This window comes from Carettochelys insculpta, chromosome 5, assembly GCF_033958435.1.
Source record: "Carettochelys insculpta isolate YL-2023 chromosome 5, ASM3395843v1, whole genome shotgun sequence".
Classification (NCBI taxonomy): Eukaryota; Metazoa; Chordata; order Testudines; family Carettochelyidae; genus Carettochelys; species Carettochelys insculpta.
Genome location: NC_134141.1, coordinates 92990676 through 93018463, shown reverse-complemented (window position 1 = coordinate 93018463; position 27788 = coordinate 92990676). Strand labels below are relative to the sequence as shown.

The 27788-nt window shown below is 44.1% G+C and overlaps 1 protein-coding gene across 2 annotated transcripts in view; it reads left to right on the top strand.

Annotated features, from left to right (window-relative positions):
• NDUFAF2 (NADH:ubiquinone oxidoreductase complex assembly factor 2) overlaps window positions 1-27788 on the top strand; it is a 112738-nt gene that overhangs the window by 71815 nt on the left and 13135 nt on the right. For both annotated transcript variants that reach the window (XM_074995540.1, XM_074995539.1), the window contains one exon: window positions 4537-4577. In XM_074995540.1, coding sequence (XP_074851641.1) covers window positions 4537-4577 — 41 coding nt within the window. The remainder of the gene's footprint in view (window positions 1-4536; window positions 4578-27788) is intronic.

The following is a 27788-nucleotide window of genomic DNA, read 5'->3' as shown; positions in this document are numbered from 1 at the left end:
TTATTAAGTTTGCAGATGATACCAAGCTGGGAGAGGTTGCAACTTCTTTGGAGGATAGGGTCGTAATTCAAAAGGATCTGGATAAACTGGAAAAATGGGCTGAGGTAAACAGGATGAAGTTTAATAAGGACAAATGCAAAGTGCTCCACTTAGGAAGGAACAATCAGTGTCACACATACAGAATGGGAAAGGACTGCCTAGGAATGAGTACAGCAGAAAGGGATCTAGGGGTTATAGTGGAGCACAAGCCAAATATGAGTCAACAGTGTGATGCTGTTGCAAAAAAAGCAAACATGATTCTGGGATGCATTAACAAGTGTGTTGTGAACAAGACACGAGAAGTCATTCTCCCGCTCTACTCTGTGCTGGTTAGACCTCAGCTGGAGTATTGTGTCCAGTTCTGGGCACCGCAGTTCAGGAAGAATGTGGAGAAATTGGAGAGGGTCCAGAGGAGAGCAATGAGAATGATCAAAGGTCTAGAGAACATGACCTATGAAGAAAGGCTGAAAGAATTGGGCTTGTTTAGTTTGGAAAAGAGAAGATTGAGGGGGGACATGATAGCAGTCTTCAGGTATCTAAAAGGGTGTCACAATGCAGAGGGAGGGAACTTGTTCTTCCTTGCCTCTGAGGATAGAACAAGAGGCAATGGACTGAAATTGCAGCAGGGGAGGTTCAGGTTTGACATTAGGAAAAAGTTCCTAACTGTCAGGGTGATCAAACACTGGAACGAATTGCTAAGGGAGGTGGTAGAATCTCCATCACTGGAGATATTTAAGAAGAGGTTAGATAGATGGCTTTCAGGGATGATCTAGAAAGTGCTTGGTCCTGCCATGAGGGCAGGGGGCTGGACTCGATGACCTCTTGAGGTCCCTTCCAGTCCTACTCTTCTATGATTCTATGCAGATTAATACTGCTACCCCTCAGTGCTGAGGGGTTATAAAACTCTGTGAGGCTGAAGTGTCATTCCTATTGAGTGCCTCCCCAGTTCTCTTGTCCTGACCTTCTTAGTTTAATTTGAAAGCTCCACATTCTTCAATCTCCTGGCAACTTAAAGCCATGATTTTTACAAAGGCTTGGAATATACTTCGAGCCCTGTGTAAAACTCAGACTTGCATGATATTGCAAAAGTAAAATCATAATCCCTCCATTCCCCTTAGTCCGCTGTTCGTTATCTCTACGTACAAATTAAAGCCAAGTTTTATTGCAAAAGGAAGCCTTCATTGTATAGTTTCCTTTGTATTATTATATTGAATTCATTTAAAGTATTGGTATTGAAAGAATTCATGTCGACAGTATAAACATAGATAACTTTGTGATTAGATAAAGCTGTCCTGCTATGTAACGCTTTCCACTTTGTATAAGAGAGGAAAATAAATGATATGTATTTTGCTATGGCAGTATCTTTTGGATGCAGACAAGTGATAACCTTTCTGTAATTGTAATTTTGAATGGTCACCTACAGATTTAGTGATAGAATCTCAGTTAATATCTCAGCTCATGTCAGCAGTGCTCCTGACAGGATATCAGTCATTTTCAGTGCCTATGGAGGCTCAAGGAATTGCATGCTTTATGCAGCATTTTACTGCCCGACTATTCTAGGGTGAGTTTTTTGGTTTTTTTTTTTGGTTTGGTAACACTTAGTGATTAATGGGAGTCTTAATTTGCATGCTCACTTTCACGCTTGTTACAATGTACTATGTGCCAGTAGGAGTACTAAAGTTCAAAGAAATCCTCATGCATACTAATGAGAATGCAAATGAGCACTGATGAAAGAATGCCAGGGTCTCCAGGTGTGAAATGTCCAGTTATCTTGCAAATTTGCACTTGGTGAAAGATAAAGAATAATGAGCACAGAAAGCAGAAAGTACCATATAGCTATAATTAACAACAGCCACATAAATACAGACAATGTATTCATTTTCAAAAGCTGTACAGAAAATCCCTCTTGCTTTGGTTGCAGTCCATGAAGAACCACATTAGCTCCTTCTCCTCCACTTTGGTAGATTTCATGTGTCTTGGTTGACAATGTGTGAAGGTATTTTGTTTTCTTGGGATAGGAGAAGAGCAATGTTCATGTGGAAATATTTCCAGATGTAGCCTTCACTGGATACACCTGTACATTTAAAAAAAAATGTACCATTTCAACAACACATGCTGAAATATCTATCTTACTTGTTCCCTTCAACAATAATATTTACTTGTTCTAGATCTCACTGCTTCAGTTGTTTAAAACATGGATTGGGCAAAGGAGGGAGGAGTAAATTGCAGGTACAAAGAAGAAGGACTACATCAGTGGTGTTGTCAACATAGCATCAGAGGGGGGTCTATAGACTATGTCTAAGACTTCTAAAAGGATTGGCACCTGCATTTGGACTTTTTTAGGGGTCTGCAAATGAGAAAAAGCTGAAAAACACTGGACTCTGGTCTTTTCGTTCTCTAAATTTTGATGTGTGGATGTGTTCAGATCGAATAGATACTACATTGTATATTCTCTCTCATTTGCATGATTTGGCCAGTTGTTTTTTCTTAAATTAGATTATTGATAATCATGTATTTATACATGCTTTAACTACTGCTTTTTTTTTTCCTCATCATAGTTCATGATCATGGCTCTGGTCTTGCAAACATTGAAGTACGTGCCTAATTGTATTTGTGATTAAAGATATACATGCATAAGCATTTGTTCACAGGCTTAGGTTTTTACATTCAGTCTCTTATCGGGTACACAAAAGACCACTTGTACTGGCTGAACTCACGAAGATCTCATTGGGAAAAATATTGAGGCTCCCCTAGGACAGAAGAATGGTCTGGGTTAAGAAAATCTGGGAGTTGTTTTTGAAGGACTGATAAAAGCTATCATTTCAGAAGTTGGCTTTTTTGAGGGTGGGGGTACCATTTTCTTTGTGTAAAACCTTTTGTGGCTTGCCCTGGTGCTGTTTGGGTCAACAAGTTATGGTTAAGCTTCAGCTGTGAGTTTTTTGTGGGTCTGGAAATTTAGTCCAAGGAGAGAAGGGTGGAGCCTTCTATAAAACTGTAAATTCAAAAATGTTGTTTCTTTGATGGTGGGGGGGGAGCATAACATCATAAATGTGTTATCTATGTGTGTAGATAGGAGTAATAGGATGAAGAAGGTTTACTATGAGAAATAACTTGTCAGTCCATAGGTGCAGCAAGATTTGATGTGAGAAATAACTTGTCACTCCATGGGTGCAGCAAACTGAGGGTAATTGCTAACAAGTAAAAATGTGTTGAATGACTTATTTCTTAGTATGTATACATTGCTCATAAAATTTCTTTAACTTTGAAAGATAAAGATAAAATGCTTTCAGTAGCTTTCGTGTGGAGTGTTGAGGTGAGGCAGTTAATCAAGTAAGTATGATCTCATGAAAAAAACACAACTACAAATCTTTTATCAAATAATTGGTTAAAAATCCAAGCTGGTAATGGGGGTAAGAGGAAGGTACTGGCTCCTCTTTTCTTCCTTTTTTTTTTTTTTTTTTTTTTTTACAGAAAAGGCACTGTTTATACTGCAGTTAAACAGCCTTGAAACATGAGTCCCAAGAGCCTGAGTCAGCTGACATAGGCCAGCCAAGGGTGTTTTAATGGTAGTGCAGGCATATGCTAAGGTTCCAGAGGATGGGGTGATTGGGAAGTTAGATCTGCTAGGTCTCCATTTTAAGAGGGGTAACACTTCAGGTAAGATTGGCATGTGTGTAGTCCTTATGGTGTTTGGCTTTTTAAAACTTCTTTCTTTTGTGATCAGCTGTATTCAAGTGGCTAAGAATAAACAATATTTGGTTTTAAGAAGTCTGTTCTGAGTCACAGTAATCCACTGGTCACCAGCTCTTTCAGGGAAGAACTGTAGGTACCCAATGATGCGTAGGGTGTTGCATCCCAAGGAAAATCATGTGGTTTCTCCTCAGGAGAGAGAAAGGTACTTCAGGGCATGTGCTCAGAGAGACTGAGTGGGAGTTGGAAGGGCAGCTAGCCCTGCAATTGTGACATCTACCCCTGAATGGACCAGATGCTGCAACCTGTATTTATTGGTGGAACAATTTGTAGAATAAGGTACTCTTGTACCTTAGCAAGAGTAAGAGTTTCAGAATCCCACCATACATCGTATTTGTCACATTTTCATGAGTAACTTACATAGTTTTGGACTTCAACGCCTTAGTCATATCCAGAAATCCCATCTCCCAAGTGGTAAAAAGCCTTTCATGTCCATCCCTGGAGAGTCATTTTGTTTCCCTAGGTGAAGTTTGCCATTGTACAGGGTCTCATGCACCATTTGAGCTCTTCTTTGAAAATATGAGTAGTGCATAGTCCTTGTTCATGCTCTCTAAACTGAAGGGATGAGACTGGGGGTTTGGACTGAGTTAATTGCTGCTTAAAAATTAAATACCATATTTTTGGAGAAATTGGTATTCTAGCCTCTTGCAGCTTGCACCTGTATGTGGCTGTGCCTTTTGTGAAATCATAGTATCTCCTGAGGTGTAAAGTACTTGCCTTCTTAAAATATTTTAATATGTTTTGCAGCTTGGATTAGAAAAAGAAGAAAGGATCCACCCATGGTGGAGGTAAGAGCTGAAGTGCCTTGTTTATTGTAAATCCAGTTTAATTAGACCAGTTAATTTCATTGGGCTGATCCATCCAACCATTTTAGAGAGAAAATATAAATAGTGCTGGTACCTATTTTGTTTTATGTAAGCTACATAGTAGATCAGTGTTTCTCAACCTTTTTTTCTTTTAACAAAATACCCCATTTCCAAAAAATAAAAAAAAGTACCCCCAGTTTTCAGACATGCAAATTTTTTTTTCTACCATTGTAACACATTTGTTTAAACAACTTAATTGTAACTGCTTGGTTGGAAGAAGTTGCCTCGAGGCAATAAGGTTGCCATTGTACTTACGACTGTGCAAAAAAAATAGATGAATGTAAAATAAGTCCAGTTTTTTATTCAAACGTGCATATTTTTATGCAAACATCAATGACAGTGATCAGTGAAATCACAAGAAAAATTATAATTAATACAAACTTTGAATTTGTTTGGATGAAATCACATGTTCAGGCCTAGATTTCAAACTGCTGAGGGCCACAATTAAATCAATGTTTCTGATACGGTTTCCTGTGTACTACGTTCTTCCAAATCTGCAGTTTTATTCTTTGTTTTTACAAGGAATCAGTCCATTTGAAACCCTTTGGGCTTGTCTACACTACCACCTTCCTTCGAAGGAAGGGTGGCAATTAGAGTGTTGGGAGTTTACTAATGAAGTGCTGCCAGGCACAGGCAGCACTTCATTAAGCAAACTCCCCCCCCCCGCCGCCCACCCGAGTGGCAACTTCAAAGTTTTAAACTTCGAAGTCCCAGCACGCGTCCAGCCGTGGTGTACCCGCTGGTACTTTTGAAGTACTGCAGCAACTTCGAAGTCCCCTTACTCTTCAGGAGTAAGGGGGCTTCGGAGTTGCCCCGGCAATTCGAAGTATCGGCAGGTGCACTGCGGCTAGATGCGTGCTGGCACTTTGAAGTTTAAAACTTTGCAGTTGCCACTGGGGTGGGCGGCGGGGGGGGGAGTTTGCTTAACGAAGTGCTGCCTGTGCCTGGCAGCACTTCATTAGTAAACTCCCAACACCCTAATTGCCACCCTTCCTTCGAAGGAAGGTGGTAGTGTAGACACAGCCTTTAAGTTGTAATTTATAAATACTAAAGTAGCATTGCACAAATAGGAACTTTATCTCTTACTTCAGATAAAATGCATAATATTTCAGAGCTAGGCGTTGCCAACTCTCCACTTTAACCCAATCTCCCTCACCTCCTCCAGAACCAGGCACCCCCAGCTCCCTCCTTTAACCCAGTCCCCATGCTCCTCCAGAGCCAGGCAGCTCCAGCTCCCCACTTTCACCTAATTCCCCACCCCTCCTCCAGAGTCGGGACATACCCCCCACCCCCAGCTGTTAATACAGGGCTGGTGACTCACTGGAGCTGCTGCTGCCATGGCCAACATTGCCACACGCTTCTCCCTTCAAGAGCTAGGGAGGGTGTTGTGCGCAGAGTGGCATCTGAGCCTTTGATTGCTCAAGAGCTGCGTATGGCCCTAGTGCATATAACGCCCCGCCCTGCCCCAAAGACCTCTCTTGCATATGCCTAAGGGTATGTGTACCATGCATTGCGAAACAGCATAGATATTTAAGCTGTTTTAGAATTTTATAGTATGGTATTAATGTCAGGGTGTGGAGGTAGAAATTAAATTCCTGCCGTGTTAATATGTTTCTGGCACAGAATTTCTCTGAATGAAGTTACATTGTGGTGTTGGGATAAGTAATGACGGTCTTTCAGAAAGTTCTAAATAAGTGAATTCTAAAATGGCAGATTATAATTTTGTAGAGAGTCAAACTCTCTATATCCTCGTATGTTGTTTCCATGCCAATTGATATTAAAATGCATGCTTCGAAACCAGTTGCCAGCATATTCATCAGAACAGAAAACAGAGATTGCATTACCATTTCACAGTGCTAATGAGATGGGCTTTTTGCAGTTCTTACTCCTTTTTTTCAAAAGTGCTTTCTAATGGAATAAATCAGTGAAACATTGTTTACTCTTTCATGCTGACAAGCATGTATAGCATGGAACAGTTTTGACCATTAAGACCATTAAAAACAATCCTGAATTTGATACAAAATTTTATTAAAACCAAGCACTTAACAATGACTCTCATAACTAGAATATGAGTTGCCATTAAAGCCTCAATCCAGCAGAGTGACTGTAAGTAGACTTCAGTGGTGCTACATTGATGTATATCAGCTGAGAATCTGACCCTGTGTCTGTGACCACCTGGCATGCACAAGATGTAGATTACTCACCTTGGTTGATCTATTCAGGATCTTATGGAGCCTGTGATTTTTCACACTGATTTTTTTAAAAAGGCACAGAATTTTAGAAGTGACCTCTGACTTGCTGGACAGCACTTTCTGTTGGGGTCCCATTTGCTTTCCTCCACACTCCAAGCTGGAGTTACTCAGGTACTGAGGGCTGTAATAAACCCATAAGTGGAACTAAAATGGGATTAAATACCTTGAAACAAAATTGCTTGTGCAAAAGGTATGTCCTTGTATCTACCTCTCTCCCTTGTCACTGAAGAAATGGAAGTGCTTCTACTTCCATTCTTCATTCTGGGGCTCCATGGACCAAAGTATTGTTGGGGCAAAGAGGGAGTCTTCAGCCCTCTGGGCTCTATCTCTTCCTGCTGGCTTAGCTTAGGTCAGCATCAGCTAAATGTCATGTCAGTATTTCTTTCCTTGCTGAGAACATCTCTTGTGCTATGGGGACATAAGAAATTTGGATTGTCCCCTACCTTCCATTTCTCTTCTGTAAATCAGATTGCTGTCCTTGTTGGGCTGGGTAGAATCTGAGACTATGCCCCTGAGAAGCAGACTTAGTTTGTGCAGCAAGGTTCTTTCGGAACTGCTGGGGCTAAGGCTGATTTGGCATCGGGTGTTGGAGCAGCAGAATAGGGAGCAAGCACCCCTGCGGATGAGCAGCAATAAAAGCAAATTTGGATCATGAGACTCCCTCAGTGTGTTACATGGTAGATATAGTGAGCTGAGGAGGATGAAAGATTATGGGAGGTAATGGTGCATTCAGAGTCCTAGAACTACTCCATGCCTTCAGCTGCATGAGGTTTATTAGGGTCCAAAACTTATTTAGCAGCTAAGTATTGCATATACAGAGGTGCAGATTGACTTTATCAGAGGAGAAATTATAAACTGGGAATCTGAAAAATTAATTTGATTATTGGAACCCTGATTCCTAAGGTAGGCTTCCCCGTTGTATAATACAGCAAACCCTCAAAATGTGCGATTTCAAGTCGCACTTAACTCACATTAATTAGAGTTAAACACAACTCACAATCCCTCTCCCCCAGCCCCGACTCAACTCCTTCCCCCCAGCCCCATGGGCCCCAGTTCTAACCCCCCACAGCCTGGCTCACTCCCCTGATGCATCTCCAGTCCTGGCTCACCACCACCTGTGCGTGGCTCTGGCTCCCCCCCCACCCCCCAAGCTCCCCTGCAGCCCTAACCCACCCCAGGCTTAAAACCCCCTGCTCCCCTCCCATGGCCCTGACCCACCACCAAACTTAACCCTCCCCAGCTGTGCCCCCCAACCTCAGGAATTACCTTTCAAAAGGAGCTCCAGGTGCTCTTGCTGCTTCCCTGGCTGCAGAACGTGCGTTCTGCTTGGGGGAACAATGCCGTCCCCCTTCCCCCCGCCCCAACTTAAACGAAATTTGAGTTACGTGAGGGTGTGTGCGAACATAACCCTCACATAACTCGAGGGACTACTGTATATATTAACAACTCTCACATAGCTTGAAAATAGCTTTATTGTTATTTGTCTAATCATATACAAAATGATAATGTGGTATAATGACTTTTTTCAGCATTCAGGAAGAGTGATAGTTTTTTTTTTTATCACAACACACTGCGTATTACACACACACACACACACACACACACACACACACACACACACACACGCATTATAGAAATAGATAGTTCTGAAATTTTTCTGTTTTCCCACATTGTACTGGTAGTTTTAGTTAGTCATCTCTAGATATCTCTGCTGGTTTGCATTCTGTATTCTACTCATTTTTTGACAATAATGTTGGTATGGTAAATGCTCTTTGACAGCTATGGAGCTGGGGAGTATTTGTGAGCATATTACATATTGTTTTGTAACGTCTCTCCTTGTCTTTCTCTCAGTTTTCTCCTGGAGTGAGAGTGTCTCTGCAAATGACTTTAGAGTGTACAGCTTTGGAGTTTCTTGTCTTTGTGACATGGTAATGTCATGTCACTTTGTGTTGCTGTATCATCACAACGCAAGCTCTCCACTTAACGAAGCATAAAGAGCTGGAGCACTACCTCTGCCGTTTTTCACAGGAAACATCTTTACACTGGCAAATCCCATAATTTTTTAACCATTGCCCTTTCCTTTTTGACCCTCACCCTCCTTGCCCCTCTTTTTCCCCTTCTCCAACTCTAACATACATTGTCATATCTCTTTGTTTCCCTTCCTCCGTTCAGCCCTACAGGCCTCCTGGCTCAGTTTTTCTCTTATCTTAGGTTTTGTCTGTCCGGCAAAACTTTACTTGAAGTGGCTGTGAACAGCAGAGCTAAGTGACATGATGCTGACGACAGCTTTGTATTCAGCAAAGATCAGGAAAAATAGCATTCAGCATCCCAGCCTTGGGAGTTTAATTAGTTACTGATGTGCTGCTAAGCTCAATTTGCACAGCTCTGCCCTGATCACTGAGCCACGGTCAGCATCAAGTCAGCCGTCTGTACTAGGTCAGAACTGTGTTCAAAGGTGATGCACACTTTATAGCACAAACAAGCCTCTCTTCCTTTCATTCGTCAGCCCTCCCCTTTACTTTTGTCACCATGCAGTCAACAGATGTTCATCAGAATGCTTAAACTCAGCCCATTGTTGGAATGTAATTGATTTTCATCATTTGCTGCTGTTGCTAGATTTAGTGTTTCTTGTAGTGGAATCCTGCAATAATTTCAATTAGGCAACTACTTGTTCAACTTTAAGGTACTTCATATACTTAGAGTTTTCCAAAAATGGGGAAAAGGGGAATCAAAGGGACCGTAACTTAGAACAACACCCTGTTTTCTTGCGTTTTGACTTGCCAAGCACATTTTTGCCTTGTCAGTTAGGTCTAACCTGACCAGTAATGGAAAAAACGTCAGTGGTTCGGAGCCTAGGTTTCACAGAATAACCCTCTGGCACACTGAACCAAAGTTGGTTGCCTTTTGATTTTATTCCAACTTGAAAAATACCAGATCTGCTTCTTAACTCATGTACAAGGTTGGAAATAAAACACATTTTGGTCAACATTCATTAACAAATAATCTGGTGCTAAGCATACAGTGTTCTCTTAGTAAAAACACTCCATTCAGATAGAGATTTTGGCCCATATCTGCAGAGGATGCAAATCAGCATATACATCAGTTTATACCACCTAAGTATCTGGCCTCATATGGCTATGTCATTGCATCCTGAAGCCAGTAATACTTTGTGTATGTTTGGCCATATATAGTCTATTCAGACAAAGTTAGTTATACTGAAATGTTCCTCAACTATTATAAAAGACATAATAAATGAAACTTTACCAATAGAACAAGAGACGAATACGTAAATACCTTGGACAATTCTGAGATTAGGCAGTGCCTGTCTCTGCACTGTGTAGCATGGACTTTTCTAGACAAATAAAAAGATGAGTCCCTGTCCCAAGGAATTTATAGTCCAAATTAATCAGAATATTTTAAAGTTGACAGAAGTTGCAACTTTAAAATAAGTGCTATTCCACCAAAGGAGATCTACTAAATTATTGTGTTTTCGTGCAAATCAGTATATCTGATAAGAGTTTAGATTACCAAAAGTTGTCTTCGGATAGATCAGTCATGTAGGCTGTGTCTACACTACAAAAATAATTCTTCTTCGAGTGTCCCCGTGGGTGCTCCACCATAGGTGACGGCTTGGCCGGCGCCGCAGATCGGATCTTCCAAGCAGTCTCTGCCGGACCGCGCATGCGCCGGTGCGCGCCGCTCCCTGGCGCGCTCCTGGCCATGTGCGCGATCCGGTCCCCGCCAGTTCCTCTCAACCGCCGTCGGCTGCAGACGGAATCCGACTAGGCTAAAGCCACATAGCGTATTCAACGACTTTATTTGTTTTTCTCTTTAAAGTTTTTCAGTTCTTAGGATACCATAAGTAACCGGTTGTTATTTTGTAAAAAAAAAAAAAAAAAAAAAAACAAAAACAAACAACAAACAAGCTACGGAGGGACAGCTCAAGCCAGTCCCAGTAACCAGCGCCGGAGGCCGGGAGCTAGGGCCATCAGCCCTCCTGCGGAGGCAGGCCATCGGACGGGGAAACAGCACAAAGAAGTGCTAAGTACCCACAAACAAACTCAAAGACTCACCAACAATGTCCTCCTCAGGCTTTAAAAAATGTGAGTCCTGCCGAGAGGCGATGCCAGTGTCCGATGGGCACAGTCTATGCATAAGGTGCCTGGGGGAGTCCCATGTGGCACAAAAATGCGCCTTCTGTGCAAAGTTAACGACCAGAGCACGGAGAGACAGGGAGATGAGAATTAAACTGCTGCTTCTTGACAAGGCCCTCCAGCCAGACGTGCCGGAGCGGCCGCAGCAGGAGGGACCCTCCGGGGCCCTTAGAAGGAAAGCTGCCTCCCTCACTCCATCAGCGCAAAAACGGAGGAAAGTTTCTCCAACCCGATCCCTGCCGGCAGCAACAGTGAGCGGGACGGGAGGAGCGAGCAGCCCCCAGCCGCAGCAACAGCTGATCGGCGGCGGCACGGAGAGCCACGTGGAAGCGGCTCAGCCTCCGATGATCAGCCAGCCGCCCCGCACCGCAGGCAGGGCGGCGGCTAAGCAAGCGCCGGTACCAGCGGCACCGCAGGCAGCGGCACCGATCCCCGGGGAACCGGCGGTGCAGAGCGCGCAGGCACGTAGCCTGCAGGCGCACAAGGACTCCGCACGTGTGGCACCGCCCTCGAGCGTGCCTAGCACGGTGCCGACGGGGCCGGGATCCCCCGCCCATCAGGGGGCGGAGTTACCTCCTCAAGGGAGGGGGAAGGCTGCACACAAGAGGAGGCATTGCAGCCCCTCTCCAGACAGGGCTGTGGAGCTCTTCTCTCACAGCCCTCCGCTCATGTTGCAGACTCCAACCAGAAGGCAGGGGCCCCCCCTAGCCTACCCGGAGCCCCCTTCTCCTTTCCTGCAATCAGCCTCCCCATGGCTGGCACCACCCTCGCCCTTCCTGGGATTTGAATCGCTGGACTATTATGCAAAATCGCTCTCTCCAGTGTCTCGACAATCCCCCTCTCCCAGACACACAGGGTACGTGCAAAGGGAATGGTCAAGGTCACCTTCCCAGGAACAGTGCCTATACTGCCATGGTCGTCCCTACCACGCGGGGCATGGACACCATCGGCAATCTACCAGGGAGAGATCCCCACATATTACCTCGTACCCCCGAGGGCAATCGCGATCGGGGACGGAGACTCAAGCATCCCAGGGGGGACTGGCCGTGGACCCACGAGATTTTCCCTCGCAAACCTCCAGCGAGAGGGCGCACCATCACCATCAAGAACCGGAAGGGTCCAAAGAAATGTACCCCAGCGGTTCCTCGTTTTCCTCCCCGGATGAGGCCACGGCCTTAGGGGACGTCCATCCCAAGGACGATCTCAAACAGTTTCAGGAGCTGTTTAAGAGGGTAGCTTTCACGCAAGGCATCCAGACAGCACAAGTGCAAGAGAAACATCATAAGCTCCTTAAAAATTTGAGCTCCCCGGCCTCCTCCAGAGTAGCAATCCCGCTTGATGAAGCGATCTTGGAGTCCGCCACTACCATATGGCAGACCCCGGCAACTATTCCGCCTGTCCAAAAGAGAGCGGATAAGAAATACTTCGTGCCAGCGAAGGGCATGGAGTTCTTGTTTAGCCACCCCCAGCCAAACTCCTTGGTGGTGGAGTCCTCGCAGCAAAGATTAAAAACATCTCAATTTAAAACAGGGGGAATGGACAAAGATGCCAAGAAGCTAGAGCTGTTCGGCAGAAAGGTCTACTCCTCCTCCACTTTAACCTTGCGAATGGCAAATTATGCAGCGCACTTGGCGAACCATAATTTCGACAACTATGCCAGGTTAACTTCCCTCATGGACTCGCTTCCAGAGGACAAAAAGCCGGTCCTCAAGGCCATAGTGCAAGAGGGCTACGCGGCTGCGAGGATGGAAGTTCAGATTGCTTTGGACGTTGCGGACACGGCAGCACGTTCCACAGCAACTGCAGTGGTGATGCGACGGGAGTCCTGGCTCCAGACCTCGGGCATACCGAGAGATCTGCAGGCGAAGATAATCGACCTTCCCTTCGACTTGCAGAAGCTGTTTGCTGAATCAACTGACTCGGTCCTTCATTCCAGTAAAGACTCAAGAGCCACACTCAGGACCCTGGGGATTTACACCCCTCCATACTCAAAGAAAAGGTACTACCCACAGCAAAGGCGGTACCAATACCAGCAACAGCGCCCCCAGTATCACAGGGGTTACGAGCAAGGGCGGCATCAGCAGCACCAGCAGTACAGAACCCCCAGGCAACGCTCACAACAGGGCCGTCCGTCCTCGGGGCGGGGCCAAAGGCCACAAGTTTGACATACAAATCCAGGGCTGCGCCATCACCACCATTGCACAAGATCATCCGAAACGACTTTTTCACCATCGCCTCCGACCATTCTACGACCAGTGGCAAAGGATCACCACAGACAAATGGGTGCTGGAGATCATAGCCACGGGGTACGCCATCCCCTTCCAGTCGCTCCCGCCACCGCGACCCCCGCCCAAGCCCCACCCCCAGGAGGCCTCCCATGTAGCCAGGCTCAGGCAGGAGGTGGCCCACCTAGAGTTCATAGGGGCGGTGGAAAAGGTGCCGGAGCAACTGCAAGGGAGAGGGTTCTACTCTCGGTATTTCCTGACGGAGAAAAAGACAGGAGGCTGGAGGCCCATCTTAGACCTTCGTGGCCTCAACAGGTATCTGCGCAAGCAACGTTTTCGGATGATCACTATTGCCTCCATCCTTACAGCACTGGACGATGGAGACTGGTTCGCAGCCCTCGATCTACAAGACGCGTACTTCCACATAACCATTCATCCGGCTCACCGACGTTTTCTCCGGTTCATGGTGGGCAACGAACACTTCCAATACAAGGTCCTACCGTTTGGCCTTTCCTCGGCCCCCAGAGTCTTCACCAAGACCTTGGCAGTGGTGTCAGCCTACCTGCACAGACAGGGGGTGTTTATTTTCCCGTATCTGGACGACTGCCTGCTCAAAGGGACCTCGAAAAGGGAGGTTCTCCGCATGATACGCGTCACAGCAAACACGTTCTCCGCACTTGGCCTGGTTATCAATATGGCAAAATCAAAGATAGACCCCTCACAGGACATAGAGTTCATAGGGGCTCGCATAAACTCAGTCTCGGCGAGAGTATACCTTCCAGAGGCTCGCTTTCGAGCCATCGGTTCCCTCGTGCAGGTCATCACCTTCAGCCCTACGGTGCCGGTCTTGACGTGCTTGCAGCTGCTGGGCCACATGGCAGCGGCTACGTTTGTGGTACAGAACGCCAGGTTGCACATGCGCGGCATGCAACATTGGCTGGCAAGTGTATACAAGCCGGCAGTACACACCGTTCACAGGGTGGTGTCGCCCCCACCTGGGGTGCGCGAATCCCTGCAATGGTGGGTAAACCCCGGGAACTTGCTAACAGGGGTACCCTTCCATCAGCCGCAAATATCGGTTTTCCTCACTACGGATGCCTCCCTCATAGGGTGGGGAGCGCACATGGGCGAAGAGGTGGCTCAAGGACTGTGGTCACCCACGGAACAGTCTCTGCATATCAATGTTTTAGAGCTCAGAGCAGTGTTCAACGCCTGCAAACACTTTCGAGACCGTATACAAGGCAAAGTCGTCGGGATCAGTACAGACAATACCTCCACCATGTTTTACATAAACAGGCAAGGAGGAGCTCGATCCCGTACCTTATGCACGGAAGCAATCCGCCTATGGAACTGGTGCATCGCCCACGATATAATCCTGAGAGCCTCCTACTTGCCGGGCACGCACAACGTGAAGGCAGACCAGTTGAGCAGACGTTTTGCGCTCACCCACGAGTGGCAGATCCGTCCCGATCTACTACGGCCTATTTTCCACGCATGGGGGTTTCCCCAAATAGATCTGTTTGCCACTCAGCACAACAAACAGTGCCCACGATTCTCCTCCAGAGCAGGGCTGGGCCGGGGGTCCCTGGGGGACGCGTTCGCGATCCCGTGGGGAGGCCCCCTGCTTTACGCGTTTCCCCCCGCAGTGCTGATCCACAAGGTTCTGCAAAAAGCCAGGAGAGACAAGGCTCGGATGATCCTGATAGTCCCAACATGGGATCGCCAACCATGGTTCCCCCTACTCCTGCGCCTGTCGGACCGCCCACCGATGCCTCTTCCGGTGGCGCCGGACCTGCTCACGCAAGCCCAGGGGTCCATAGTGCATCCGCACCCCCAAAGCCTGCGACTGCAAGCGTGGCTAATCCATGGCTCAGCTCCCTAGAGAGCACATGCACAGTGGAAGTACAGCAAGTCCTAGAAAGTAGCAGGAGGACTTCCACTAGGAAAACCTACAAACAAAAATGGACTCGCTTCATGGCTTGGTGTTCTACCAAGCAGCTGGCCCCCCTTTCGGTGCCTATACCTACAATTCTAGAGTATTTACTGGACCTCAAGAGAGCAGGACTCTCGCTATCCTCGTTAAAGGTCCACCTGGCCGCCATCTCGGCGTTCAGACATGAGGAGGGAGGGCACACGGTGTTCGCCCACCCTATGGTTACCAGGTTCCTCAAAGGGTTGGTAAACCTATACCCCCCTCGGAAACCGATTCCACCTTCGTGGAGCTTGGACCTGGTGCTTACCACACTCATGGGACCACCGTTCGAGCCCTTGGCCACGGTTCCCCTTCGCCTCCTTACAGTAAAGATGACCTTTCTTCTTGCAATTACGTCAGCCCGTCGGGTGAGCGAGCTTGCGGCAGTCATGGCAACGCCACCCTGTACTGTCTTTTCCAAGGAGGCGGTAACCATACGGCTGCATCCAGCCTTTGTTCCCAAAGTTTCTTCCGAGTTTCACATCAATGAACCTATTGTTCTACCCTCGTTCTATCCAAAGCCTCATAACTCCAGCGAAGAGGCGCGCCTACACCTCCTGGATGTGAGGAGGGCGCTAGCCTTCTACGTAGACAGGACCAAGTCCTTCCGAAAAACGGATAGACTCCTGGTCTCCCTCGCTCCCAAATCTAAAGGAGAAGGTCTCTCATCGCAGAGAATCTCAAAGCACATTGTATCCTGCATAAAAATGTGCTACGAGCTCAGAAAGACTCCTTTGTCGGCCACTCCCAGGGCTCATTCCACCAGGGCGGTGGCAGCATCAACAGCCTTTTTCAAGGGCGTTGCATTGAAAGACATTTGCAGAGCGGCGACCTGGTCATCCTACGACACGTTCGCCAAACATTACGCCCTTCACAGGGTATTCCAAGAGGATACCCGTCTCTCTGCAGCGGTCCTCTCGGGGACCAGCTGCACATAATCCGATTACCCACCACCTATCTGGGTTACTGCTGGGTAGTCACCTATGGTGGAGCACCCACGGGGACACTCGAAGAAGAAAGAGAAGTTACTCACCGTAGTAACGGTGGTTCTTCGAGATGTGTCCCCGTGGGTGCTCCACTTCCCGCCCATCCTCCCCGCTTCGGATCTCTGTTAGTGTTTTGCAGGGGCAACCGAGGCGGTTGGTCGAGGAACTGGCGGGGACCGGATCGCGCACATGGCCAGGAGCGCGCCAGGGAGCGGCGCGCGCCGGCGCATGCGCGGTCCGGCAGAGACTGCTTGGAAGATCCGATCTGCGGCGCCGGCCAAGCCGTCACCTATGGTGGAGCACCCACGGGGACACATCTCGAAGAACCACCGTTACTACGGTGAGTAACTTCTCTTTTTGAAGTAAGCAACTTGAAAGTTGAGCATCTATACATACCCTATTTCAAAGTAGGGCACTATTCCATTCCCGGGAATGGAGTAAAGATCTCAAAGTTGGGCTCCCTACTCCGAAGTTAACTTCTAAGTAAGGCAAAGTGTGTGTAGACTCTCTGCTAGCTACTGCGATTTAGTGCCTAACTTCTAGGTTAACTTCAAAGTTAGTTTCTAGCGTAGACACACCCATATTGTTGGAGTACTTTTGTCTATAGATTTTATCCCGATTGTAAAGGCAACTGTAATAAATGAGTCTTAAGTTCATAAGATGTCTCTAACATATAACAGTAAGTGTTAATAAAAAGAAGTGCAAGAAAACTAGATAGAAAACCTAAATTAATCTAATCAAAGTCAACTAAGATAACTCCTTGACTGTGAGATTATGCTTGGTAAATAAGGAAATAATAAGTCCAAAAACTGATGAACCAAAATTAGTGTGTCAAGTTCTAGGCTTACTTAGTGGACCAAATACTGAGGGAATGGGCCATTCAACTCACTCCACTCCTTTCTGAGATCCTTACAGAAGGATAATTTGACATGGGAACTAGGAAATCAGAACAGCTGAAGACAACTAGAGCATACTTCACCATCATGGCAGCCAACCACACCATCTCCTTAGACCATATCCATATACCAAAACCTAGGCCTTGTTTCCAAATATTTAATGTTGGACAGGGAACGTGTAATATTAATACCTTTATCCCTATATTCCATAGAAATGAATAGGCACCCCTCATGGAATATAAAGGATTAATACATACTTAGAAGCTAGCACACTAGCAAACAAGAAACTGTTTTCAAATTTAGTTTAAAACAAAAGTTTTTTTTAAAAAAATCTTAGCTGCGTTAAGCATGTTTAAAATGATAATGCAAAAACTAATATTTTCTATTTTAAAAAGAGGTTTGCAACACTTGTAAAGGTATTTACTAAAAATAGGAATTGCTTTGTTTTACTGATTTATTTTAAATTTTGAACTTTCTGTAATGAGTGATATTAAGTTCAATATAAATATTTTTAGAAAGCAAAAAATAAAAGTTATGAAGCATCAAGTTGCTAAACAATTTTTCACTAAAATGATATCTTAAATAACCCTCTTACTAACAAAATGCCATCTTAATTCTACTGCCTTATTTGTAAACTAAATCTTATTCCACCAAACCCAGAGTTTTTTGGTAATTTTTTTCTACTTATTTTATTTTTGCTGCTTCCTCAGGTCACTTTTACCACCTCTGGTTGTTGTATATGGTTCCACAATGCAAAAGTGTTTTCAAAAGAAATTTTTGTTGCTTTTTTAAAAAGGAAGTAACATACTGAGTTAAAAATGCCATCAGAGCTATGTTTTTTTTCCTCCCATCAGCAAACATAATAAACATTGCTGCATAACATTTTCATGATTTGTATACATATACACCTTTAACTGTGTAGACAGAAAAGGAGGAGGAAAGTTTTTTTTTCCATCTTTATTCATTCATGATGTAGAGTCAGAAAAGTAATATGCTATTTTGTTCTTTGTTCTTAAACATCTACATATAGCAGCAGCAATTTAATTTTGTTTTATCAACCAAAGAAATAGTCTTAAGCTTTGCTAACATCAACACTTCTCCCAGCTCCGTATAAATCCCAAACACCACCTAAAAACAAAATCACACTTCAATAGCTTCAGCCCATCTGAACTAATATGTTCCCTTTCCTCCTCCAAACTACAGTTGTTACCATTTCTATTCTATTCAGAACTGTCAAACAGGGAAGCTTTTTTTCTAAAAACTCAAATATAATTTGTTATAATAAGTTGTATTTAATACTATACATTTTAAATATTTTAACTGTTTTTCCTCCTTTATATTTAAAAAAAAAGGCATTAAAAACATGTTTGCCAAAATACGCAACAAGTGCCATATATCAAACTTTGCATAACACTGGTTAATTTTGAACAATAACTAAGTTGTATCTAAATTAATACAAAAGTGCTATGAGGATAAGTTTGTCTTCTGGACAGAAGAGTTTTCTGTCAGATACAGAAGTTCTCCGTATCTTCCCAAGGATAGGCAAAAGTAATTGGCCTAATTTGTAGCAATGACAGTTTAGATATTTGGAAAAAATTCTAACTATAAGAATAGTTAAGCACTGGGACAGGATAACTACGAAAACTGTAGAATCTCTCCACACTGAAGAATTTTAAGAACAGATTAGACGGATATCTCAAGGACAGTTTGTTTACTTAATCTTGCCCCAGCATGGGAGAGAGAGGCTAGATGACCATTTGAAGTCTCTTCTGATTGTTCAGTCTTGATTTTTGTGTTCGTTTTCCCTTGAGCTTTTCAGGACATTATTTGACATAAGTTTTAAATAGCAGCACTGGCCAACACCTCTGTAATTAATGCTATGTATGTTGTTATCAGTTACAGACCCTATTCTTACAGTTTCCCTTTTGGGTGTAAAATCTGCTCCAGTCTGAGCACTCTTTGTGGGCTCAACTCCCTTAAGTTATCTGTTTGGATTTTTTAACTTTAGTTATAAAATGACACAAATAATTTTCCAATAAATCCTTCATGGTCTTTCTCATGGGCTCATGCTTCCATTGCATCACCAATGTGGGGGTTGGGGGAAGTGAAGAACTGAACCTATGTAAAGAGGAGGGCCTCCATGAAGAGGAAGAGAGCAAAAGTGTTCTTTCACTTATTATTACTGACAAATTCTTCCTTCGCTACACTGCCAGACTAGACTACCAACCCTGTCCCACTCTGGTCTGTTTTGGAAAAATAAATCAGCTGAACAGCCTTCAGATCATTACAACCTATTTACTAGGGCAAAGTCTAACAGCAATGAAAGTCTTCCATAAACAGCAACAAAGGGTCCTGTGGCACCTTATAGACTAACAGAAAAGTTTTGAACATGAGCTTTCGTGAGCACAGACTTGCTTCATCAGATGCTGGTCTTGGAAATCTGCAGGGCCAGTTATAAATAAGCCAGAGCAAGGCTGGGGATAACAAGGTTAGCTCAGTCAGCAAGGGTGAGGCTTACTACCAGCAGTTGATCTGGAGGTGTGAGCACCAAGGGAGGGGAAGCTGCTTTTGTATTTAGCCAGCCATTCACAGTCTTTGTTTAAGCCTGAGTTGAGGGCGTTGAATTTGCAGATGAATTGTAGCTCAGAAATTTCTCTTTGGAGTCTGGTCCTGAAATGTCTTTGCTGTAGGATAGCTACTTTTAAGTCTGCTACTGTGTGGCCCGGGAGATTGAAGTGCTCCCCTTCGGGTTTTTGTATATTGCCATTTCTGATATCTGATTTGTGTGCGTTTATTCTTTTACGTAGAGACTGTCCAGTTTGTCCGATGTATATAGCAGAGGGGCATTGCTGGCAGATGATTGCATAAATTATATTGGTAGATGTGCAGCTGAATGAACCCACGATGGTGTGGGTGATCTGGTTAGGTCCTGTAATGGTGTTGCTGGTGCTGATATGTGGGCAGAGCTGGCAAAGAGGTTTGTGGCATGGATGGGTCCCTGAGTTAGAGCGACTGTGGTGCGGTGTATAGTTGCTGGTTAGGAGTTGTTTCAGGTTGGCAGGTTGTCTGTGGGCAAGGACTGGTCTGCCTCCCAAGGCCTGTGAAAGTGGGGGATCATTGTCCAGGGTGGGTCGTAAATCCCTGATGATGCGCTGTAGAGGTTTTAGCTGAGGACTGTAGGTGATGGCTAGTGGTGTTCTGTTGGTTTCTCTCTTGGGCTAGTCCTGTAGTAAGAGGCTTCATGGCACATGTCTGGCTCTGTTGATCTGTTTTTTCACTTCCTCAGGTGGGTATTGCAGTTTCAAGAATGCTTGGTAGAGGTCCTGTAGGTGTTTGTCTCTGTCAGAGGAGTTGGAGCAAATGCGGTTATATCTTAGTGCTTGGCTGTAGACAATGGATCGTGTGGTGTGTTTGGGATGGAAGCTGGAGGCATGAAGGTAGGCGTAGCGGTCAGTGGGTTTATGATACAGGGTGGTATTGATGTGGCCATTGTGTATTAGCACCATGGTGTCCAGGAAGTGGATCTCCTGTGTGGACTGTTCCAGGCTGAGGTTGATGTTGGGGTGAAAGTTGTTGAAGTCCTGGTGGAATTCCTCCAGAGTCTCCTTCCCATGGGTCCAGATGATGAAGATGTCATCAATGTAGCGTAAGCAGAGATGGGGTGTTAGTGGATGAGAGCTAAGAAAGCATTGTTCCAGGTCAGCCATGAAAATATTAGCATATTGAGGGACCATGCGGGTACCCATATCTGTGCCGCTGATTTGAAGGTATATGTCGTCGCCAAATCTGAAATAGTTGTGTGTGAGGATAAAGTTACAGAGCTCAGCCATCAGATGTGCTGTAGCATCATCAGGGATACTGTTCTGGACAGCATTTATTCCATCTTTGTGTGGGATGTTGGTATAGAGAGCCTCTACATCCATGGTGGCTAGGATAGTGTTTTCTGGTAGGTCATCAATGTATTGCAGTTTTCTCAGGAAGTCAGTGGTGTCTCGGAGATAGCTGGGAGTGCTGGTGGCATAGGGTCTGCGGAGAGAGTCCACGTAACCAGACAGTCCTTCAGTGAGAGGGCCAATGCCCGAGATGATGGGGGTCCAGGATTTCCAGGTTTGTGGATCTTGGGTAGTAGGTAGAATAGCCCTGGACGGGGCTCTAGAGGTGTGTTGGTATAAATCTGTTCTTGTGCTTGTGTAGGGAGTGTCCTGAGCAGATGGTGTAGTTTCTTAGTGTATTCCTCAGTGGGATCTGAGGAAAGTAGCCTGTAAAATTAGGTATTGGAGAGTTGTCTGGAAGCCTCCTTCTGGTAGTCAGACCTGTTCATGATGACAGTAGCTCCTCCTTTATCTGCCTCTTTGATTATAATGTCAGGGTTGTTTCTGAGGCTGTGGATGGCATTGCGTTCCGCACGACTGAGGTTGTGAGGCAAACGATGCTGTCTCTCCACAATTTTTGCCTGTGCACGTCGGCGGAAGCATTCTATATATAGGTCCAGACTGTTATTTCTGCCCTCAGGAGGAGTCCGCGTGGAGTTATTCTTCTTGTGCTGCTGGGAGGGTGTCTGTGTAATGGTGTGCTGGTCAGTGTTGTGTTGAAAGTATTCTTTGAGTCTGAGACAGCGAAAGTAGGCTTCCAGATCACCGCAGAACTGTATTATGTTTGTGCGGGTCGTGGGGCAAAAAGAGAGTCCCCGAGAAAGAGCAGACTCTTCTGCTGAGCTGAGCGTGTAGCTGGACAGATTGACGATATTGCTGGCTGAGTTAGTGGTACCACTGCTGTGGCTCTGTGTGGCAGGCAGGAGTTTAGACAGCTTGCAGTCCTTTTTTCCTCTGTAGAGTAGTGAAGTGTCTAATGTAAATCTCCTGTCTTATTTTAGTCAAGTTCAGCGGTGTGAAAGTTTGTGTTGAAGGTTGTTTTTTTTATGAAAGACTCCAGATCTGAGAGCTCTTTTTTGAAGTTCTGCTGTTTGTTGTACAGGATGCTGATTAGGTGGTTCCTCAGTTTCTTCGAGAGTGTATGGTATAATCTCTCACTGTAGTCTGTGCAGTATGTAGATTGCAACGGATTTTTCACCTTTAGTCCGTTTGGTATGATGTCCATTCGTTTGCATTTGGAGAGAAAAATCATGTCTGTCTGAGTTTGTGCAAGCTTCCTTGTGAGGTTGATAGCTTTCCATAAAACAGTTTATAAAAAGATTTGGCTCACTTGTCAACTTGTTTATAAACCACCTCAGTTAGGCATAAAGTCTGGAAGACTGAGGATATCATGTGACTTTCCTCCTACAGTTTGAATGTCCACTAGGTAATACGGTTTAAGTCCTCAATTAAATCAAGTTTGTAAACCCACCACTACTTCTCTGTAATGCGTCTTTAGACCTTGCGGGTTGTATACCTATTTTGCCAGGCAGGGGTCTGAATCAGAGGCCACTCATCTCTTCTTCTTACCCCAGCCACAATCTCACCATCCTACTCTGAGGTCTTGAGGAAAACTCTGTAACTCCAAATGGCACCCTCTGATACATTTTGGTACAAATTGCCTCTTCATTTCTGCTCCCATGTGACACACAAATTCACCTTCACTAGTTCAGTTGTCGGTGATGTGTTCTAGTAGACCCATATGTGGGTATTTGGCCAATTGAGTGTGGCTCCTTGGATTGAACAACAAATATATATGCAGAATAGTGTGGCTAGTTTACTACAGTACCTACTGCTTCTGAACTGGTTGGACACCATGGTAGTAGACTGCATAGTGGTAGATACTATGTGATTCGCTACAGTTTGCTGTGTGTGTCTGAGTAAATTGCTTAACTTGTCTGTGTTTCTTCTTATATAAAATGAGAATAAAAGTAATCCTGTGGCCCATTATGATGCACAGTAGAGGATGACAGGAAAAAAACAAGTGAGTTTCGTGGGAATACACATCAAGCTACTGTGTCAGAGAAGAATAGGGATTCATCTCTGAGCCTGGTTTTCTGATACCTCTCCAACAGCCAGTCTGTGTCTACACGATAGGCTAATCTCAAAATAAGCTACAAAATTTGTGCAGCTTGTTTCTAGGTAACTTTGAAATGCAGTAGATTATTTTTGCATGTGATGCTGTCTAAATGCCTCCACATGCTGAAATAAAGCGCTATTTCAAGTCATCCCTGTAACTCCTCCTTGTTTCAAGAAAATGGACATGTTTCTTAGACACAGGCAGCTATTTCAGGATACCACCATACCCTGAAGTAGCGCCCGCCATGCAGACGTAGCCTCAGATATCTATCAGTAGTAGGGCTGCTTTGCACCAGTTGCTGTCATATACCAGATGACGCAGTGAGCTGGTGCTGTCAACTCCATTACTGGGGTTCAATCTGGGTGGTTGGAAATGGATTTAGCTCAAAATGTTCTGAGTTTTCTCAGTGTTTTACACCCTTACAGTTACTCTGACATTTTTTGTGTGTTAATATTTTATGAGAGATTAAGGTGTGTGTGTGTGTGTGTGTGTGTGTGTGTGGTTTTTTAGCTCGTGCAAAAAGCTTGAAAATGATTTGGAATAGAAAATACCATGGTAAATGGCTGCTTTTCATTTCTAATGTATTATGTGCTTGATATGCAATAATAAAACTAAATGGCTTCTGAATTGCACAGTTGGATACAAGGTGAAATGTTAAAAAGAAAAAGAAATTGTGACAGCTCCTGTCTTCTTTCAAACTATTTCTAGCATTTCCATAATTATCTGTTTTGACAACCTCCTTGTCAAGGGAGGAAAAAATGTACTTCAGCAAGTAGTAATAAGCATAAGGTTTCAATGATTGTTTTACCCCCAAAAGAGAATAATTACACTGAAAATTATGTTCTGTTTAGTTACCACAATGCATACCTGCTTTTCCTTTTTATTTGATCATAAATATTATTTCTTTCAGAAGTGGCATGATGAAAACCAGCTTCAGTCAGAAGGATTAGTTTACATAGTATTCAAATTCCCTCACTAGAACGATATGCAATTTAGAAATCTTCTTTATTTGACACTGTTTGAGTCACACACTTTTTTTTGCTTCTGTCTTTTTTCATATTCTTCAGCTGAAAAGTTTTTTAAAATGGAAACTACTCCATGGAGATTCTATTATATTTCACACTCAAAAACAATTGCACTTGTACGTAAAACAGGATTTTAGCAAATCAGGTTTTTTATTACTGACGCCACAAAAAGCTGCACAACCGTGTTGGGAAAAATGCTGGGATAAAAGACGGAGGACAAAGATCTTTGAAATAATATACTTTTCACCAAGGTTGCCCAATATGAGTCATAAGAATGGAAATCCTGGCCAGATTTGGATGCCCTTACTCACATTGTATTGCACTTCAGTTCAGGAGTCTGCCTGGTTTCAATGGCACTGATAGAGCAATGTGCAGCTCAGCATGTGTAAGGGTATTGAAATCTGTTCTTATAGTGGCTAATTTGAAGCTGGAAAGCACTGATCAGAAGATGGTGGCCTCTTTCCCTAATAGTCATGTCCTAAGGAGGGAAAAAGAGTGCAGAATCCATCCTTTTACATATTCTTTGCTCTTTGATTCTCTTTGTTTCCTCAATTTGATCATAAGATGACCAATGACCTTCACAGGGCAGTACTGGGAGAATAAGGTGCTCCCTTATACCTCTGTGCTGGCAACCAATGCATTGGTTCACAACACAGTAATCTGCTACTCCCTCTCCTGCCACATGGAGTTGGGAAATGGGTGGAATTTTGGCTATATCGCCCTAGTGCACCAATTGGTGCAGCTGAGACAGTGGAGGGGATGTAAACTGTGCCAGGAAGAGAACTGGTACAGATTGCATTATGCTGTGAGTAAGGAGAGGTGCAGGGACTGAACTGACTCAGAGTCAGTTTATTCCCTGCTGTGTTCTTGGAGCACCTAAGCTAGGCACTGTTCTTCATTCAGGACTGTATGCTAAGTGCCATGCAGCCCTGAATGTTTTTAGTGTTCTTGTTCCAACACCTTTCTCTTTTGTACACAAGCATATAGTTGATTCCGTATAAAATTCCACTTACTTTTTTCTCCGGTCTTGTATGAAATATCAAACGTAGCCACCCCATGCCCCCTGGTATGATCCATTATGGTGCTGAGAAGGTTATTTCACTTCAATTTCTGTACATTTCTTTACATTTCCACTTCCATTTCACCCTTCTTAGAAAATATTGTTGCCAAATCCACTTAATTTTGGTTGATTCTATCAAATTCTTTTAAACTAGAAATAGCCGTATAATAACTCAGTAAAAAACGTCAATCATAGAATCATGGGGTTGGAAGAGATGTCAGAAGATCGTTGAGTCCAACCCCCTGCTGAAAGCAGGACCAGTCCCAACTAAATCATCTGAGCCAGGGCTTTGTCAAGACAGGATTTAAAGAAGGAAGGAAGGAGATTGTACACCTCCCTTGGCAATCCATTCCAGAGCATCACCTCCCTCCTAGTGAAATAGTTTTTCCCAAAATCTAGCCTAGATCTTCCCTGCTGTAACTTGAGACCATTGCTCCTCGTTTTGTCATCTGTCGCCACTGAGAACAGCGTCTCTTCATCCTCTTTGGAACCCCCCTTCAGGTAGTTGAAGCCTTCTATCAAATCATCTCTCATTGTTCTCTTCTGCAGACTAACTCCCTCAGTCTCTCCTCACAAGTCATGTGCTCTAGCCCCCTACTCATTTTTGTGGCCCTCCGCTGTAGTCTGCAGTGTGTCCACATCCTTTCTGTAATGGGGGACCCAGAACTGGACACACTACTCCAGATGCAGCCTCCCCAGGGCCAAATTAAGGGGAATAATCACTTCCCTAGACCTACAGGCAAGGCTCCTCCTAATAATGCGCCCCAGTATGCTGCTAGCCACCTTGGGTACACGTGTACACTTTTGGCGCATATCTAGCTTCTTCTCCACTGTAATCCCCATGTTTTTTTTCCTGCAGAACTGCTGCTTAGCCAGTAAGTCCCCAGCCTATAGTAGGACTCTGCACTTGTCTTTGTTGAACCTCATCAGATTTCTTTTGGCCCAATTTTCCAATTTGTCTGGGTCTCTGTGGACTCTGTCCCTGCCCTCCACTGTGTCAAAACTTTCCCCCTCATTTAGTATCATCTGCACATTGGCTGAGGGTGCAATCCATTCTCTCACCCAGTTCATTAATAAAGATGTTGGGGGGGAAAAATAACCTCAGACCAACCTTTTGGGTACCCCGCTTGGTACCAGCTGCCTGCCAGTCATAGAGCTGTTGATTGCTGACTTTGAGCCTGACAATCTAGCCAGCGTTCTGTCCACTTTACAGTCCATTTATTCAAGCCTTACATCTATAACTTGCTGGCGAGGATACTGTGGGAGGCCATATCAAAAGCTTTGCTAAAGTCGAGGTATGTTATGTCCATTGCCTTCCCTATATCCACAGAACCATTTATCTGGTTTTATCCAGTTGATTGGCTTTCATTTAATCACTTTGGTCTAAACTGGATTTAAACTAGTGTTCTTGCAAGTTATAGAATGAATATCTGGTCTGCTTAGCCCATGTTATATATGCAGGAGCCTATATAAACCTGTTACTAACATGCTGGTTTAGTACTTCCATGTTAAAGTTGAAATGTCCATAGACATGATTAATTGCAGTTTTTGTGCTGTTATCCATTCATATCAGGGTATTAGCATACCTCTCATTAAAAGAGTCACAAAAATGACAAGCGCTATTTTCACCTCGGTACAGTATCCTGAAAAATGTCCAATCAGTTGTATTTCTATTGTAGGGGAATGACCTTCAATTTTACCATTTTAAGAACATGTGCTTTTAGTATAATTAAAGGTTTAGTTCTTTTGCTTCATGTGTTCAGAGGTCTTGTTAAGCTGTAAATGAAAGTAACATTTCTAAAACAATACTATTTTAGCTTAATAATTAGCTAATTTGAGGGATTTTAAAGAAAGAAAAGCTGTTCACCAAAATTCTTTAGTCAGTGAGGTAGACAAACTATATAATTGTCCCTAAATAAAGAAGATGGTTCAGATCAATTTGTTGCTAAAATGTGCAGGGGACACAAGCTCAAAAAAGCATGTCAAGTAGCAAAACAGTCCACATTTTAATAATAGCAATTTATCAAAGGGTGTTTTCAATAAAACTGAATCTGAATAAATTTACATTTGACATTAATTTGGCAAATGCTTACTGCCGGCTGGCAGGAATACATGGACAGCACATCTTGTGCAAAAGTATTACTCGACTATCCACTGTTTGGTTTAAATAGATTTTTTTTTTTAGTAAACCTGAAGTTATCTTTCTAACTTTGGCTGCTATTCTGTGTTTGCCCTGTACTGACACTGTCTTTCATTCACTTTTTTTAGTTAACTCTCTCAGATAAGAATGATTGGATTAATGTTTAGTTGCTGAGCTAGAAGGAATTGCTTGGGTCAGAACATTTTGATTCTGGCTTTTGAACAAAACCCTTTTTTTCCCTCCCAGATTTGAAATAATGACCTTATAGCCTATTTCAGCTTGATGTTTAACTTGTAAAACCAGAAAATGAATTTAGTTAACCAATTTGGCAATACTATAAAAGTGTGCACATTCATTTAGCTTTTCATCGCATTACTAGATTTTAATTCTCTTCAGCTAAAACCTTTGTCATTGTGAAATGAATGCTAAATT